The 18,941-nt window shown below is 46.6% G+C and overlaps 1 protein-coding gene across 1 annotated transcript in view; it reads left to right on the top strand.

The window, feature by feature from the left end:
- Nucleotides 1-1,744: 1,744 nt before the first annotated feature.
- LOC138793973 (zinc finger protein 585A-like) overlaps nt 1,745-18,941 on the top strand; it is a 42,531-nt gene continuing 25,334 nt past the window's right edge. Inside the window, exons 1-8 of the mRNA XM_069972737.1 lie at nt 1,745-1,882; nt 2,473-2,582; nt 2,874-2,925; nt 3,996-4,100; nt 12,890-13,102; nt 13,218-13,240; nt 13,681-13,877; nt 16,312-17,021. Of these exons, the coding sequence (XP_069828838.1) occupies nt 1,745-1,882; nt 2,473-2,582; nt 2,874-2,925; nt 3,996-4,100; nt 12,890-13,102; nt 13,218-13,240; nt 13,681-13,877; nt 16,312-17,021 (1,548 nt within the window). The remainder of the gene's footprint in view (nt 1,883-2,472; nt 2,583-2,873; nt 2,926-3,995; nt 4,101-12,889; nt 13,103-13,217; nt 13,241-13,680; nt 13,878-16,311; nt 17,022-18,941) is intronic.

Consider the following 18,941-nt stretch of genomic DNA (forward strand, 5'->3'; position numbering starts at 1 on the left):
TTGCTATAAATCAAATAAAAGACACCTTAAAGATGAAATATAAAACATACAGTATATAGAATAATTCTTTTTATAAGTGTCAGAAAAAAATGTATAGCACCGTGGTACCGTGTTAGCCAGAAAAATCCACATTGTGGCAAACACCCGTGACCAAAGTACTTCAGGAGCGACACCCCCACTGGCCAACAAAAAGAATCGCCAGAGCTGCTCTTATCAGTAGGCCGGGCAGAGTGCTCTGCGCCTCACTTCTAACCTTGAGCAGTAAAATCATAGATTACAAGAGTGGAGACTTCTTAGTAACTCTTGTGATTAAATTATCATACGTTCAGGTTGATTCAATATATGATCTTATACAGGTTATACTTATCCCCACTCGGCCTGTTCAACAGAAATTGCAGGGGAGACTCCACTTGTCCTAAATGTCAGAGTGAAGGGGCTGACTTTTTTCACCTATTGTGGGAATGCCCAGTAGTTTTAGATTTCTGGGAATCAATTAAGAACTATGTAAAGAGGAGGAAAAAATTGGAGTTGGGGGAGGATGTAGGTAAAATTTTGCTGTTGGGGTTCGGACATGATGGGAGGAGTGGTACTCTAATGAACAAACTTACAGCCCTGGCTAAGGTTTTAATAGCGAGGAATTGGTTTAGCGTTCGTGCCCCGGTGTTAGAGGAATGGATTGAGCTAACGGAAAGAATATATAATTATGAGGAATGCAGAGCAAAACTCATTTCCCCCAGGGCTTTTAAAAACCATTGTAATATTTGGGAAAGATGGAAAACAGTGTAACCCTATCACCTCTTTTGTATTGGTGTTGTGAATTATTTTTTGTTGAAGGGTTGTTTTTTTTTTATTTATTTATTTATTTTTTTTTTATTTATTTATTTTATCTCTCTCTCGTCTTTTCGCTCCTCGTCTCTCTTGCTAGGGTGGGGGGTTGGGGTGGTTTTTTTTTTTTTTTTTTTTTTTTGGGAGGGGGGCGGGGAATATGATGGTTTAATTATTATTTTTTTGTTGTAATTACTGTTAGGGTTATATTTGTAAGGAAAAAAAGGAATGTTTGGTACTTTTTATGTATCTATGTAGAAGTTAATAAAAGATATAAAGAAAAAAAAAAAAAAAAAAAAAAATTATCATACGTTGGGGACCACACACAAAGAAAATCTGCTTACAATATATTGGGATAGATATATCTAAAAAAAATTTTTTTACATAAAGTTACATAGAACTATGTAAGTTATGACAACAAAGTTACTCCGGACTCTCATACTATCGGGTTCTTAATAAGTGCACAAAATTCTGCGTTTGATCTTTACCAATTAACCCTTTCCTCTTGACATTCCTAATAAAACGTGCTTTTTCTCTCTGACTCCTCCTGACACTTCTGTACAACAATCTTATAAACTAATAGGTCTTATAGACCCTGCTCTTTCAAACAGTCTCATTGCTTTTTCTTTGAACAAACCTTTGTCTAACTTTCCTAACCATCAGGTAATAACATTCATTAATAAATGGAGAGGCGGAGCATGAGGCGGTGCTAGTGTTGGTGGGACATTGCACCGAGTTGCAGTGGGACATTTTTGAGAAACTCGAGTCAGGTTGCCTTGAGATGGGTAGCTGGTGTAAATGGCCGATGATTGTTAATTTAGTAAAAGTGTGGAAGAAATTACAAGAGCTCTTAAGTATTGACGGTTTTCTGGACTTAACCCCCTTATGGAAAAACAAAATATTGGAGGGTGGAATCGGAATGGGTGTTTTAGAAAAGCTAAATAAGAAAGGGGTAAGAACCATTAAGGATGTACTAGTAGAAGGGAAAGTAAAAGAGTGGGCCTTGTTGAGGATGGAGTACAAGCTAGCGGAAACAGATTGGTTTGAGTACGCTAGAGTCAGAAATATGATTATGGCCACTTTAAAGATAAGAGAGCTGGTAGAGACAGCGGACCCCCTAATAACTAAACTGAGAAATGAAGAGATCAGAAAGTCCAGTACAGCTTTCCTGTATAAGTACTTAGTCGTTAGGGAAGGTAATATTTAAGAGTCAAAAGGGGTGCACGTGGCGGCATGACATGAACGCACGGCCGTCGTCCCTCCCCTTGTCCGACTCACCCCTGAAGCTCCAGTGGCCTGTGGGGACCGAGATACAGCGGGACCATGGCGTTGTGACCTGCCGGGTTGAAGGCGGCGGTCGGTATTCCCCCCATTTGCGGTGGCTGTCCTGGATGTCGGCCGGGATCTCTGGATGGCGGTGGCCTGGATGGAGCCGGCGCGGCGTTGTTGTGGTGACGCCGCGGCGTGCCGGCATGACGAGGAGGACGTGGGAGCCGGGTGATTGGATGGGACGTGATGGGAGGACCCAGCCAGTGTGGTGGTCAGGTGACTCGACAGCTGCAGCGGTTTATCGCCGAACAGCATAAAAAGTCACATGGCCGCAGCGGTGAGGAGACCACGGCGTCTTGCCATCTTGAACTCTCGCAGGCAGCAAACAGAGGTCTGCTGTGGCCAGCAAGGACCTACGGGCTGAGACATTTCTACGCTGCGGCCGGTGGCTTACTCTCGGTCCGTCAGACCAGCACATCAGCCATAAGGTACCAAGGGGACTTAAAAACCTCAGCATGTGTCTGCTCAGAATAGGGGGGCATAGCTTCCTTCCTCACCAAAGCCATATTTGGTTATAAGAGCCTACATAACCTCCACATTCAGTGGGGGGATGGACCTATGGCGAAAGAAACATGGCATTAATGGATCCTTGGCTTGGCCTTTTTCATAAAATGCTGACTGCAATAACCTCTCTCTGGCTAAGGGGCGCCCTCTTTTATCAAATGGATTCTGGCTGTATGTGCGATAATATGGGTCTTTTTTCCTTTTTAAATTTCCAGGCCTGGCCGCCGAACTGTTATCCCTAAGCAGGGCTATCTGCATCGAGGCGAGGTAGGCTGACTACCTAATGCTCTGAGGTACAGATTTTATTGTAATGAGTGCCATGACACAGCATAGCAATTTACACAACTTTTATGACTACATCCAATCCCTCCTTTAATACATGCAGATTGCTGCTGGAACCCTGGGAGGTAGCTGTACCCTTAGGCTCGCATACTGGGAGAAGATGTGGAGGAATAAGGCTCATTTATATTGTCGCACAACTAGAGTAAAGAACTTTCCACTACAGTGAGCGAGACCTATTGGATGTATAAGCAGTCCGGACCTTACACCCTCCCTTCTTCTTTTTTTTTTTTTTTAACAAACTTGTTTGGCCCGGGTGGAGCTCTAACAACTACGATCTACAAACTAGCCCTTTTACGGCCCTTTTACTATATGCCCATCTATTCCGGCCCTGTTGGTACTTGAATAACTGGAATCTGATAAAAGGACCTTTTCCCGTACTATGCTATCCTGAAAACCTTTCTGTTTAATCAATAACTCAGTGTCTAAAGGGTTGCTGTAATAATTCAGTAACGCTGGTTGACATGCTATATGGGAATGAGAGAGATTTGGGTATAACTTGATATCGCAGTGGTTTATGTGGAATATCGGATAAGTTCTCTGCCCACTTAATAAATTAGTGTTTTAAGGGGTGCTGTAATGCATGCTATATGCTAATTTGGGCATAATCTGATGTTATAATGGTTTATGTGAAATATCTGATAAGCTCTCTGCATACTTAATAATTCAGTGTCTAAAGGGTTTCCGTAAATAACTCCGGTTGATATGCTATATGGTAATGAGAGAGATTTGGGCATAATCTGATGGTATGGCCCTAGTAGGTTTTTTAATATATAGCTTTATTGCAGTGAGAGACACACCTAAATAACAGGGTTTTTGATGGCATTCTAATTATAGGGGGCTAGCAAAACGGATCCTACTTTCTACTGAGGTACTCTAATAAGATCCTCCTTTAGCTAACAACTGGGTTCCCCTTTGTTGTCACTACAAAAATTGATCTCACTTCTTACTGAATTTAATAAGCCCTCCAACCATTTAATAACTTGGTCTTTGTTCAGGTGCTCTTCGTGTGCAATTACAGATCCCCTGGGGGTGGCGGCCGTCTGACGCTCGGGTTGTTTTTGTACGGCGTGGGCGCCGGACTGCCGACACCCACCGGACTGGTATAGTAGCTGACCAATCACCCTCGGAGCCACATAGGGAATATGGCATCTAGAGGGTATAACAAAAAGACAGGGGGCGGCCGCCTCTCGGACGCAGGGACAGGAGGTTTGGATAAGTTCCTTAAATCACCTGTCCAACCTTCCCAGCCTGCCGCTAAAACTCGTAATCAGAAAGGGGCCTCACCCAAAACTAACGTTCCTGGCTCTGGATATGCGGCATTACAGATAGAGGCAGAGGCTGATACAGAGGGGGCTGGAGATATATCCGCAGGAGTGTTAGATAAAATCTTAGAAGAAGTCCAAAAATGTAATAATGGTTTGTCAGAAGTGAAAGAGCAGATTGAGAGCCTAGTTATGGACTCTTCCATAATTAGGGACGAATTAAATAAAATCCGTGATAGAGTATTGGGTATGGAGAAAGCAGTCCCGGGGTTGGAAGGCCAAATGCAAGACGCAGGGAAAAAACTAGACACACTAATAAAAGAAAATGCAGCATTACAGGACAAGCTTACGGATCTGGAGGATAGATCAAGGCGGTCCAATATCAGAATCCTAGGGCTCCCTGAGGGAAGTGCTCTATACGGATGATCTTCTCCTGTTTGTACGGGAACCAGCAAAGACTATCCCCTTAATAATGGAGAGATTAAATGAATTTGGTAGGGTTGCTGGGTTAAAGGTAAACTGGAGCAAATCTTCCCTATTGAACATTGGGCATGGGGGTGTACGCCCGATTTCGGGCTGAAGGTGGTTGCATCTGAGCAGGGATTTAAATAGCTTGGTATCTGGATCTCAGCTGAAGTAACCAGATTCACAGAACTAAACCTTAAACCTTTGTTGCATAAAATGGAAAAAAAGTAGAAATTTGGGCCAGATTGCCTTTATCGATGGCCGACCGGTTGGCTTTGATAAAGATGGTCCTCCAACCACAGATCCTTTATAAGTTACTGTTCCCTTTACTTTCTTGTGTATGGTCCTGGGTTTATCTATGGATCTTTTGGGTAAAAAACTGTTGATTACCAAACTGTTACAGTCGGCACGGGTCATCCTTATGAGAGCTTGGATTGATCATAAACCCCCGTCGGTCAAGGAATGGGAAAATTTAATTAAACAGACTCAGCAATATGAAAAGGTCTATTATTATCGCACTTTAAAGGTCCGAAAGAATTTCCACTTTATATGGGACTCTTGGGAATAATGATACTGTCACGGCCGCGGCGGCTTCCCGCGTTCCGGGTCGCCGCCGCGACCGCCTCCTGTCCCATGCAGCCGCCGGGGTCCTTTTGTAGGGACCCGGCGCTGCTGCTAGTTCGGCCCCTGGGGCGCCTCACCTCTCCTCCGTTCCTGTCTCCGTCTGTGCTGGCCGGCGCGCGCGTCCCCGCCTCCTAGGGCGCGCGCGCGCCGGCTGTCTCAGATTTAAAGGGCCAGTCCGTCCCTAATTGGTAGTTGCACCCAATCACTCCCTATAAATCCCAGCATGCCCTGTCCCTCGTGTTGGAGCCTCTACATGCTTCCCATAGCGTTTGGCCCAGCTCCCTGTTGTTCCTGTCCTTAGTCCTTGTCCCTATCCTTGCCCGCTGCCTTCCCATTGTTCCTGAGTCCTGTCCGCCACCTGCGAGCACGCCTTCTGTCCTCTGCCTGTGCGATCTCCTGCCTACTGCTCCTGCCACGCCTCGCCTGCCATCACCAGCAACCAAGCCAGGGGTAGCGACCTGGGGGTCGCCCGCCGCAGCAAGTCCATCCCGCCTTGCGGCGGGCTCTGGTGAAAACCAGCGGCCCCTTAGACTCCGCTCCCTGGTGAGGTTAGTGCCATCGCTGGTGACGGTCCAGTGGATCCACTACTCCAGGCGTTACAGTAGGCTCCAACCATGGATCCCGGCGAGGTGCCTGATATCCGTGACGTAGCCCGTGTGGTCGCCCAACAGGCGCAGCAGATCCAGCAACTGACTGCCGCCTTACAGCAGCATACTACAGCCCAGCGCACACCACCTCCTGCTGCTTTTTCTACACTCCGACTGGCTCTCCCAAGCAAATACTCTGGTGACTCCAAGTTGTGCAGAGGATTCCTGACTCAGTGCACTATGCATATTGAACTTTTAAGTAGTCAGTTTCCCACCGAGCGCTCTAAAGTGGCTTTCATCATCAGCCTATTGGAGGGTAGAGCTCTGGCCTGGGCCACGCCGCTGTGGGACCGAGATGACCCTGCTGCTGCCAATCTCCGAACCTTCTTAGTCGAGTTTCGCTCCGTCTTTGAGGAACCTGCCCGTGCTTCTTCAGCTGAAACTGCTCTCCTCAACCTCTCTCAAGGGAGCTCCTCTGTTGGCGACTACGCCATCCAGTTCCGTACCCTGGCGGCAGAATTAGACTGGAATGAGGCCGCTCTAATAGCCACCTTCAAGAAGGGCCTGTCCAGTCGGGTGAGAGACGTGCTTTCCGCCCGAGACCTACCTACCTCCCTGAACGAACTCATCCTACTGGCCACCAGAGTTGATACTCGTTTTTCGGAGAGGGAGGAGGAGGTTCGGCATGAACAAGGACTAAGCCTGTCCCGTCGCCATCACCAGCTGGCGCCGGTCTTCCAGAATCCTGACATTCCGGTGTCCCAGCCCTCTCCAGAGATTCCCATGCAGGTGGAACTGGCTCACCTGACGCCTGATGAAAGAATTCGTCGTCTGGAGCTGAATCTCTGCCTCTACTGCGGTGGTTCGGATCACTTTCGGCTGAGATGTCCCCTACGTCCCCAAACGTCCGGGAAATGCTCGCACCTAGGTCCGGTGGGACAGGTGTCCCTAGGCGTGAATGCTACCTTTCCAAGTTTGTCTATGCCGGTTTCCATCCAGACACCCTCAGGACAAAATCACCAGACTACTGCCTTTCTCGATTCTGGGTCAGCAGGCAGTTTTATTGCGGCAACATTGGTCCAAAGATGGCGGCTACCCGTGATCCAACTAGCCAGGCCCTTGACTATCTCCTCGGTCACGGGCGAGATTCTTACCGACCAGATATATTTCCAGACCGCACCTCTAGTCCTCCAGGTGGGTCCTTTACATCAGGAAAAGATATCCTTCTACGTCCTGCCCCATTCATCCCCCGCCATCCTCCTGGGACTCCCTTGGCTGCAATTACATGCTCCTAAGCTGGACTGGAGAACCGGGGGGATTATCAGTTGGGGTCAGGACTGTTCCAACCAGTGTCTCAAGTCACCTCAGACCAAGTACTCGGTGTCGTCACCTGACCCGCCAAGCCTCTATCCGGCCTACCGGCAGAAGACCAAGACTTGGCGGATGCCTTCTCTGCCGAGAAGGATCTCATCCACAAACCCACATCCCCTCGCCACAGTATACCTCCTGATCGCCTAGTACCAGTCGTCACCTCTACTCTTCAGAGAATACCCCACGGAAAGACCCATGTTCACCCTGCGCTTCGAAGAGGGATTTTGAAGTGGGGACATTCCTCATTGGAGGCCGGGCACCCTGGAGTCCGGGCAACGGATCTCCCGCCACTACTGGTGGCCCAGTTTGTTCCAAGATGTCAAAGACTTTGTGGCTTCCTGTGCCATTTGCAGGCAAGAAAGAGGGGGAGGCCAAAGGGGGGGGTACTGTCACGGCCGCGGCGGCCTCCCGTCCCATGCAGCCGCCGGGGTCCTTGTGTAGGGGGCGCGCGCGTCGGCTGTCTCAGATTTAAAGGGCCAGTCCGTCCCTAATTGGTAGTTGCACCCAATCACTCCCTATAAATCCCAGCATGCCCTGTCCCTCGTGTTGGAGCCTCTACATGCTTCCCATAGCGTTTGGCCCAGCTCCCTGTTGTTCCTGTCCTTAGTCCTTGTCCCTATCCTTGCCCGCTGCCTTCCCATTGTTCCTGAGTCCTGTCCGCCACCTGCGAGCACGCCTTCTGTCCTCTGCCTGCGCGATCTCCTGCCTACTGCTCCTGCCACTCCTCGCCTGCCGTCACCAGCAACCAAGCCAGGGGTAGCGACCTGAGGGTCGCCCGCCGCAGCAAGTCCATCCCGCCTTGCGGCGGGCTCTGGTGAAAACCAGCGGCCCCTTAGACTCCGCTCCCTGGTGAGGTTAGTGCCATCGCTGGTGACGGTCCAGTGGATCCACTACTCCAGGCGTTACAGATACAGATAAGAGTCTTTATTATTTATTTATTTTGGTAAGGGGGTTTATTTTATTTCATTTATTTATTAATTTATTTATCTAATTATTTAATTTTTGCTTATTTCTCCCCCCCCCCCCCCTCTTATCTCCGTTTCCCCTCATCTTCCTCCACGGCATGGGTGGGAAGGGTTGGCTGGATTTTTATAGGGGCTAACAAAGAATCAGACTTAGTTGCATGGTATTAGGGGTTGCAGATAACAGTCCGTATACCCTGAGGGGAATATGCTAACGATAAGATGGACTGAAGAGTGGTGATAGTTTTCTTTTTTTTTTTTTCTTCTTTTTTTTTCTTTTTTCTTTTGGATTTGTATTATGTTTATCATGTATATTTATTGGAATCAATGTACTGCAACTTACTAAACATGTACAAAGAATTGTTAAATGTATATTGTTGAAAATAAAAAATAATTTGAATTAAAAAAAAAAAAGTCAAAAGGGGTGGGAGAAAGAGTTAGAAGGGGTAATTGAATGGCCAAAGGTGTATGGTAATATAAAGACTGTATCTATATCAGGAAAACACCAGATGATACAATTTAACATAGTACAAAGAATTTACTATACCCCATGTTTTATGTGGAAAATTAAGAGAAGAGAGAATAATCTATGTCCGAGATGTGAGTTGGAGGAGGGGTGTTTTATTCATATGCTTTGGGGCTGTAGTAAGTTACACGAGTATTGGAGATAATTATTGAGAAGATTACACGGCTACTAGGGGTAGTGATACCAGAAGAATAGCTAAACAGGCCCTTAGATTGTTGTTCTATGCAAGACTAGTGATAGTAAGAAAGTGGATAGTTAGTGTTCCACCGAATTGGAAAGAATGGGCGAATTGTGTGCGTATATATGAGAAACATTATGGCTTGGAACTTGATGATTTATAGGGAAAATAATAGGAAGTGTGGGTGTTTTTCTTTTTTTTTTTTTCTTTTCTCCTCCTTCTCTTTCACTCTTCTGTTGGCTAGAATTGATTTTCATTGATTTGGGATGGGGGGTGGGGGAGGGTTGGTGGGGTGGAAATTTTATGTGAAGGCTAATTTCCCATTCAGGTGAAGGAAGAAGTTTTATTTTTTTTTTCGCGTGTAAAATATACAAGTTAAGACCGTTATATTGAGTAGTAATTAACGAACGTAGTGTAACCTGTGAGGTACTTGTGGGGCGCCGGGTGTATAGATTTATTGAGGGGTGATTGGTGATGTGGGCGGGGTCGTGGTGTGTCCGCGCTCCTGCTGGGTTGGGGGGGGGGGGGCGGGGCGGGGCGGTCGATCCTACCTGCCAATAGAATTCTGGAAATGGGTTAAGCCATGAAGCCAAGCCGTGAGAGAGTTGATGCTCCAGCTTGGAGGCCATGTAGTTGAATAGCTTTTTTTTTTTAAAGAATTTTAGTATGGAGGGGAATGTGGTTTACCTGTCTATCTGGAGGGGACTATAGTTCATAATATATGGGCGGTAGGAACCTTTGGTTTGGACAGGATTGTCGTTCATTGGATCTGGTGACTCGGATCCGTGAATGACAGGAATGACTGAGAAATGCTCCGTCCCAGGCTAGTGTGGCCCTCGAACAGGGCTGGGCTGGCAAGGGGTGGAGCTTAATGATGGTGGCTGAAGTGTTTAGTTTTTTTCTTTTTTTTTTTTCTTTTCTTCTTCTTGAGTTTTAATGGCATTTATATATCTGTAAATTTTAAGGTGGTGGGTGGGGCGAAGTTGGCTCCGCCTGGCGGGCCTCTCCTGCCCCCGGCGCAGCGGGTGGGCGGACATGCTGGGACCTCGGGGGGCTGTGGAGTAAGATATTGGTAAGAATAGATAGGGTGGAGGAGAAAAAATGTTAGGGTAATTACTAGGTCTGGCGCCATGCAGGTTTAACCACACAGAGAGAGTGAGCAATATGTTAAAGACGAGGAAAAGGGGTAGTGTGTTAGTACTTCTCAATATATTCTAACTCTGTATGGGAAAAGTGGAGAGTGCTCTTTTCTAGTTTTAATGGGGTGGGTGGGGAGGGTAATATAGTAATAATTGGTTTGGGGTGGGGATTATGTATTCGGTTTGTGATGTTTGTTACATAATAAAAAAAAACAGAAGTAATAAAAAAAAACAACAGTTAGTTGTCTAACATCTTCTACCCCACTAGGGATAGTTCCAAGGACCCATTTGCCCTGCATGTTACATATAGGTCTGGTTACCTACCCACAAGGCAAAAATAACTGCGCAGGAGTGTGAGGAGTTTCCCAGGTGTTGGTTGGTGGGGCTAAGGAATGTATCTGCCTTTATATCAAACCTCCTTAAGATCTGCTCTAGGTCTTGCACAGCATCTTTTCATGCCCGTCTCTAACTATCTTCCTTAGCAGTTCAATTTCCCATAGCCCTCCCATAAAGATGATGGGTTCCTCTTTTTAGTGAACATCTGTCCCATTCTCGCACCCAGCCCTAGGTAGCTTATTGGGGATTGTCCAGACCTATCTAGGTCTTATAGGTCTTTGCCGTCCTCCTAAGCGGCGAGAATAATCCACGGGTCTACTGATCCATGGCGCCTACATCTTGTACCGAATCGACAGGGCACAAGCAAGGAGTGGAACTAATACAAGTACTATTTCCACCGGTCACCGAACAGATTGTTTTCACTCCAGGAACCAACTCCTTCAAAGAGTCTATGTTCCTACTGTCTGTGACCTTGCAGCTGTTCTCGATGTTATGCTGTATTACAAGGGTTAAGCAATAATCACAGCCTCCCCATAGGGATGTACAAGTGATCATGTTCGGCAATCCCTTTCCTTAATTCAGCACAAATACAGCAACAGTTTATCTCAATCACACAACAGTTTGCGACGGCAATGCAGCACTTTAACCTTGTCCTATCCTGGGTTACAGAGTTCTTTGTCTAACAAATTAGACCCAGCATTGCAAACATATAGAGATCCGCCCCTCTGAGGCACAGAAAGTCCGTAAGAAAAGAAGTTTTTCTTACCTGCACAGATATATCTGTGCGTCCGAAGACGGATAAATCACCACATCCTGTCTCTCTGTGTTCTGTTTTGCAAGTGGCTGGGTCCCTGCCAAGGGCGCCAAAAATGATAAGACTAAATTTAGATGTTGACCTGACTTTATGGAGACAAATCACTACCCAGGTATAGGATGGTTTCAGATTTAGGGTTTCAGATTTAGAGTTAGCAGCTGCAGTTCTGCTTACACCTTTAAATCACAGACACAGACATCTGATGTACGTATCAGTAGTGTAAGTTTGGGAAGTGCGCCCTTTATTAATTTGTGTTAACTTTTATAGACAGAATATGGGGCGGTACTACTCATGCGCAGTGTATTCATATGAAATATGTAAACTCAACACAGGAGGGGTCTCAAGTCACAAGACTCATACATGTCACACTCTGATAGGTCAAATCCATAGATGGTAGCAGTTTCCTGTACTGCGCAGTCCAGCTGGTATAACGTGTTATTTTCCATAAATTGTTTATAGATTACTGTCTTTCTCTTGCTAGTGTATTGTGGCTACAATGATAAGTTCAAGGAGCTGTGCTCATTGGTGTGCTGCCAGCATTCCTTTCCTTCTTCCAGACCATCTTTCTGTCACCCTCTGATCATCTCCTAATTCAGAGGCCTTTATATACACTCACCGGCCACTTTATTAGGTACACCATGCTAGCAATGGGTGGTCTTCTGCTGCTGTAGCCCATCTGCCTCAAAGTTGGACGTACTGTGCGTTCAGAGATGCTCTTCTACCTACCATGGTTGTAACGGTTGGCTATTTGAGTCACTGTTGCCTTTCTATCAGCTGGAACCAGTCTGCCCAATCTCCTCTGACCTCTGGCATCAACAAGGCATTTCCGCCCACAGAACTGCCGCTCACTGGATGGTTTTTCTTTTTCGGACCATTCTCTGTAAACCCTAGAGATGGTTGTGCGTGAAAATCCCAGTAGATCAGCAGTTTCTGAAATACTCAGACCAGCCCTTCTGGCACCAGCAACCATGCCACGTTCAAAGGCCTCAAATCACCTTTGTTCCCCATACTGATGCTCGGTTTGAACTTCAGGAGATTGTCTTGACCATGTCTACATGCCTAAATGCACTGAGTTGCCGCCATGTGATTGGCTGATTAGAAATTAAGTGGTAACGTGCAGTTGGACAGGTGTACCTAATAAAGTGGCCGGTGAGTGAGTGTGTGTGTATATATATATATATATATATATATATATATATATAATATAGTGTGTAGTTATACAGGTATGGTGCAAGTATGTAAAATCACATCACCTAGCCTTATCACCCAGCTCATCCGGCCCCATCACTTACACTTAGAGGCCGCAGGCAGCTACTCACCTATGGCATAAAGGAGGGACTGACATCTGGTAAGAAGTGATGAAGTGTCCCCAAGTAGAATCGACCTCCTTCCCATCAGCCTTTCTCTTTGTTCACTTTTCTAATTCTGTGTGCTACAGAGGCCTGGATGGGTCAGATATTCCATATGTAACCCCTAGGGAGAATTTATGGGGAGCAGCAGCCACAGTTTTTGAGAGAGGCATCGAAATATATATATATATATATATATATATATATATATATATATATATGTATATACTGTACATGACCCTTGTTCCTCTGAGTTTGTATCTTTGTGTGTGTCAGGTTCCTATAAGGTGTCAGGACGTCACCGTCTATTTCTCCATGGAGGAGTGGGAGTATGTAGAAGGACACAAGGATCTGTACAAGGAGGCCATGATGGAGGATCAGCCGCCCCTTCTCATCAATGACCCCCCAAGGCTGGAGAAGGCGGGAGACATGATGGCGGCCAGGATATTAGAGCTCACCCTAGAGATAATCCACCTGATCACCGGAGAGGTGAGCCATGCGTCACATCCCCTCCCTCTTATCCCTATAGATAATACAGGGAGATGACTGGAGAGGGGAAGGATTGTTAGACTCTCTGTAGTGATCAGTGTCTCACCATACACAGGATTACACAGTAGTGAAGAAGTGGTGTGGTGAGTGTGTGGCGCCCCCTGTGTCAGGAGGCTGGAGCAGCAGCCCCATCACAGATCCTCCACCTCCATCACTGATCCATGAGCAGAAGATCCTAGAACTGACCACCAGGATGACTGAGCTCCTGACTGGAGAGGTGAGCAATGCTGCTGGGAATGCTGGGACATATAACACCAAGGTGGGAGGTGTCTGGAGGATGACGCCATCATTGTGTGTGTCAGGTTCCTATAAGGTGTCAGGACGTCACCGTCTATTTCTCCATGGAGGAGTGGGAGTATGTAGAAGGACACAAGGATGTGTACAAGGAGGCCATGATGGAGGATCAGCCGCCCCTCACATCACCGGGTAAGAGGAGACCTACTGATTATAGAGGAGACCAGGGGGGAGGGGCACCGAGACCCCCATCATCCCTCATCACATATACACAATGTACTCAGTCCCTGTGTCTTCCCTACAGATGGATCCAGGAGGAGAAATCCAGCAGAGAGATGTCCCCGTCCTCTGTATTCCCAGGACTGTCCAGAGGGAAATCACAGGATTAAAGAGGAAGAAGAAGAAGAAGAGAGGATGAGGAGCGATCCCCGATGTATGAGTGAGGTGAAGGAGGAGGAGACGCCGGGAGCTGCTACCCCAGGTATGGTATAATGGAGGTACACAGGGAGGTGACAGGGATATAAGGGGGGGCCCCACCTTACAGCTACATTACAGTAACCCTTCAGGCCCCGGTGACCCCCTGTGTATATATGTATAGTGCAGTATAGTGAGGGAGGTGACAGGGATATAAGGGGGGGGCTCCACCTTACAGCTACATTACAGTAACCCTTCAGGCCCCCCCCCTGTGTATATATGTATAGTGCAGTATAGTGAGGGAGGGGACAGGGATATAAGGGGGGGCTCCACCTTACAGCTACATTACAGTAACCCTTCAGCCCCCCCCTGTGTATATATGTATAGTGCAGTATAGTGAGGGAGGTGACAGGGATATAAGGGGGGGCTCCACCTTACAGCTACATTACAGTAACCCTTCAGCCCCCCCCCCCTGTGTATATATGTATAGTGCAGTATAGTGAGGGAGGTGACAGGGATATAAGGGGGGGCTCCACCTTACAGCTACATTACAGTAACCCTTCAGGCCCCCCCCCCCCCCCCCGTGTATATATGTATAGTGCAGTATAGTGAGGGAGGTGACAGGGATATAAGGGGGGGCTCCACCTTACAGCTACATTACAGTAACCCTTCAGGCCCCGGTGACCCCCTGTGTATATATGTATAGTGCAGTATAGTGAGGGGGGTGACAGGGATATAAGGGGGGGCTCCACCTTACAGCTACATTACAGTAACCCTTCAGCCCCCCCCCCCCCCCCCTGTGTATATATGTATAGTGCAGTATAGTGAGGGAGGTGACCGGGATATAAGGGGGGGCTCCACCTTACAGCTACATTACAGTAACCCTTCAGCCCCCCCCCCCCCCCCCCCTGTGTATATATGTATAGTGCAGTATAGTGAGGGAGGTGACAGGGATATAAGGGGGGGCTCCACCTTACAGCTACATTACAGTAACCCTTCAGCCCCCCCCCCTGTGTATATATGTATAGTGCAGTATAGTGAGGGAGGTGACAGGGATATAAGGGGGGGCTCCACCTTACAGCTACATTACAGTAACCCTTCAGCCCCCCCCCCCCCTTTTTATATATGTATAGTGCAGTATAGTGAGGGAGGTGACAGGGATATAAGGGGGGGCTCCACCTTACAGCTACATTACAGTAACCCCCCCCCCCCCTGTGTATATATGTATAGTGCAGTATAGTGAGGGAGGTGACAGGGATATAAGGGGGGGCTCCACCTTACAGCTACATTACAGTAACCCTTCAGCCCCCCCCCCCCCCCCCTGTGTATATATGTATAGTGCAGTATAGTGAGGGAGGTGACAGGGATATAAGGGGGGGCTCCACCTTACAGCTACATTACAGTGACCCTTCAGCCCCCCCCCCCCCCCCCTGTGTATATATGTATAGTGCAGTATAGTGAGGGAGGTGACAGGGATATAAGGGGGGGCTCCACCTTACAGCTACATTACAGTAACCCTTCAGCCCCCCCCCTGTGTATATATGTATAGTGCAGTATAGTGAGGGAGGTGACGGGGATATAAGGGGGGGCTCCACCTTACAGCTACATTACAGTGACCCCGCTGTTACGTATAGTGAGGGAGGTGACGGCACGTATATTTCTCTTCTTGTACATGAGATTTGTCTTTGATGCGCAGTATATTCCTGTAGATCGGAGCCGGGGTGGTTTTTATCCCATAGAATCGGGGGGAAGGTAAATGCACATTGTGATGAGGTTTATAATGACAGAGCGAGGGAATCTAAGAAGTAGGAATAAAAACCAAGAGTGAGTGCCGAGAGTAAGGTTCCGTTCACACTATGGAATTTTCAGGGACTGCGCGGACTCTGCTTGAAGTTCCGCCTGTCGCATTCGTTCACTAGGATGTCTCACGTGACATGTCAATTCTTTGGGCAGATGGCGGAGCGGGTGTGAGACATCCTAGTGAACGAACACGACTGGCAGAAGTTCCAGTGGAGTCTGCTGTGCTTGAAAATTCTGTAGTATGAACAGACCCTTAGGGTAAGATACATCAGAGTGATGTTACCGAGTATTAGGGAAGATGCCGCCTCTCCTCTCCATGTCAGAACAGCAGGGATGGGGAGGGTTGTACTTACCCGGATACTCATGTGCTCATGGCTCTGGCTTAAATACAAAAGAGAATAAATTCCTCACTGTAAAGAGTCATTTTATGGTTTATTTCCTGGGAAAATTTTTCTGGGGCGGCACAGCTCCAGACCAAGTGGCCAGTGATCCAACAGCCGTACCGGGACCAACACTAATGTAGCATTACAACACGAGGCATGGTAACACATTGGTCTCCTACTCTAGCCAACATGTTTCAGAGGTGTCAATTCTTCCTCATGGCAAGTTCTCCTCCCTACTGAACCCCCTGAATGTTAGACATTTGTCAATGTTGTGGGGGGGGATTACAGTTTTATCAATTTAATTTTTGATTCAAACAGAGAATCCCAGTAATGCGGCTGAGGGAAACTCTGAATTATTAAATTATAAAGTAAAAGATGAAGAAGTGGAGCAGCACTCCTCAGGAGAAACCCGCCGGGACCTTACTGTACATCCAGGAGGTCACAGGACAGATCTATCATATAATCCCCCTAATCATGAGGAACCTTCTCCTGACCCATCACCGGTTGTTACCACAAGGACAGATCAGAAGGAAGGAAAAAAGTTGAATCGTAGTGAATGTGGAAAAGCGCTTACAAAAAGCTCAGATATTTTAACACAGAGAAGTCACACAGGGGAGAAGCCATATTCATGTTCACTATGTGCAAAATGCTTTACAGATAAGTCGGAGCTTGTGTCACATGAGAGACTGCACTCAGCAGAGTATCCCTATTCATGCTCAGAATGCTGGAAACATTTTTCCAAGAAAGCGGATCTTGTTAAACATCAGGAAACTCACTCAGGAAAGCAAGCATATGGATGTTCTGAATGTGGGAAATATTTTATATCTAAATTACGTCTTGATACTCATAAGGAACGTCACGCAGTAGGGAAGAAACATTCATGTTCAGAGTGTGGCAAATGTTTTCCATTTAAATCAGCTCTTGTCATACATGAGAGAACTCACACAGGAGAGAAGCCGTTTTCATGTTCAGAATGTGGAAAATGCTTTTCATATAAATCGCATCTTGTTAAGCATCAGAGAGTTCACGTAGGAGATAACCTGCCATAACATTCTTTATGGGAGAAAATGATTTACAAACAAATAAAATTTTGATCTTCTCAGAGAATTCACACTGTGACTATATACCTGTGTCTGGATTTTCTTGTTCATGAGAATAAAGACAATGTTTATCTAAATGTTTTTCTATTTTCCATAAACTTTTTCTTTCCTCCATGACTTGGTTCTTCCTCCGGCTAGAGTGGACGTTATACTGTGATTGTTGTGTGTTATATGGCGCTTCTAGATACTCCGCGTACCAGGGAATTATCGGCTTTCAGTGTAACCTGACAACCTGTTAGTAGCACATAATCGCTTTTATGGGTCACTGCTGGGTGACAGAGAGAATCCCTCCTCCATCTAATCACTAATAGGCTGCAGCCGTGATTGCAGAAGGTCGGGGGATAATCCACTGGTGTCAGAAAATTATACAGATTTGTATCTTCGTTCTGTTTACAAATCCCCAGTCTTCCAGTACTTATCAGCTGCTATACGCCCTGCAGAAAGTTGTGTATTCTCTCTAGTCTGACACAGTGCTCTCTGCTACCACCTCTGTCCATATCCATGAGCAGGAGGCATACGCTATATACTGGGCAGGAGGTATACACTATATACTGAGCAGGAGGTATACACTATATATTGAGCAGGAGGTATACACTATATACTGAGCAGGATGTATACACTATATACTGAGCAGGAGGTATACACTATATACTGAGCAGGAGGTATACACTATATACTGAGCAGGAGGTATACACTATATACTGGGCAGGAGGTATACACTATACTGAGCAGGAGGTATACACTATATACTCAGCAGGAGGTATACACTATATACTGAGCAGGAGGCATACACTATATACTGGGCAGGAGGTATATTCTATATACTGAGCAGGAGGTATACGCTATATACTGAGCAGGAGATATACACTATATACTGAGCAGGAGGAATACACTATGTGCTGAGCAGGAAGCATACACTATATACTGAGCAGGGGGTATACACTATATACTGAGCAGGAGGCATACACTATATACTGGGCAGGAGGTATACACTATATACTGGGCAGGAGGTATACACTATATACTGAGCAGGAGGCATACGCTATATACTGTGCAGGAGGTATACACTATATACTGATCAGGGGGTATACACTATATACTGTGCAGGAGGTATACACTATATACTGAGCAGGGGGTATACACTATATACTGAGCAGGAGGCATACACTATATACTGGGCAGGAGGTATACACTATATACTGAGCAGGAGGTATACACTATATACTGAGCAGGAGGCATACACTATATACTGAGCAGGAGGCATACATACCTCCCAACTTTTGCTGAGAGGAAAGAGGGACAGTCACGGCAATGCACCGCACCCCTATAGCCACGCCCTCCCCATAACCACGCCCCCATAGCCACACCCTCATATCCACGTCACCTATTACCATTATATAAAAAACAAATATCACCATATCATGACTTATACCCTCCATACCATTACTACATAACATCCACTATATAAAGACCAGTACCTCACTACACTGACCCATATGGATGTAGATACAAATGGTGCACAGGCTCTGCACACCATCTACATGATTACAGTACAGCTACATTCAGTGACTCACAGGGGGCGTCTTCTCTGATTGGAATTGCTCACTTTTTCTCTTCTTCTCCATCTGGTACAGTCCATCATGAAAACCACTCCTGGCAATGCCTCGTCCCTGAAGAATCTGCCAGACTAATATTTTAGGCTTTTTGCTTTTGCACCATCCTCACCATCTATACAAAGTCCCCATCTATATTGCTCTGCACTGTAACACTGCTCACTCTATGCCACCCTGTAGTGTTTAGGCCTACTGTGGACCCTCAAATAGTACTTAGGCCCCTCTGTGCCCTCAT

Source organism: Dendropsophus ebraccatus, chromosome 5 (genome assembly GCF_027789765.1).
Source record: "Dendropsophus ebraccatus isolate aDenEbr1 chromosome 5, aDenEbr1.pat, whole genome shotgun sequence".
Classification (NCBI taxonomy): Eukaryota; Metazoa; Chordata; class Amphibia; order Anura; family Hylidae; genus Dendropsophus; species Dendropsophus ebraccatus.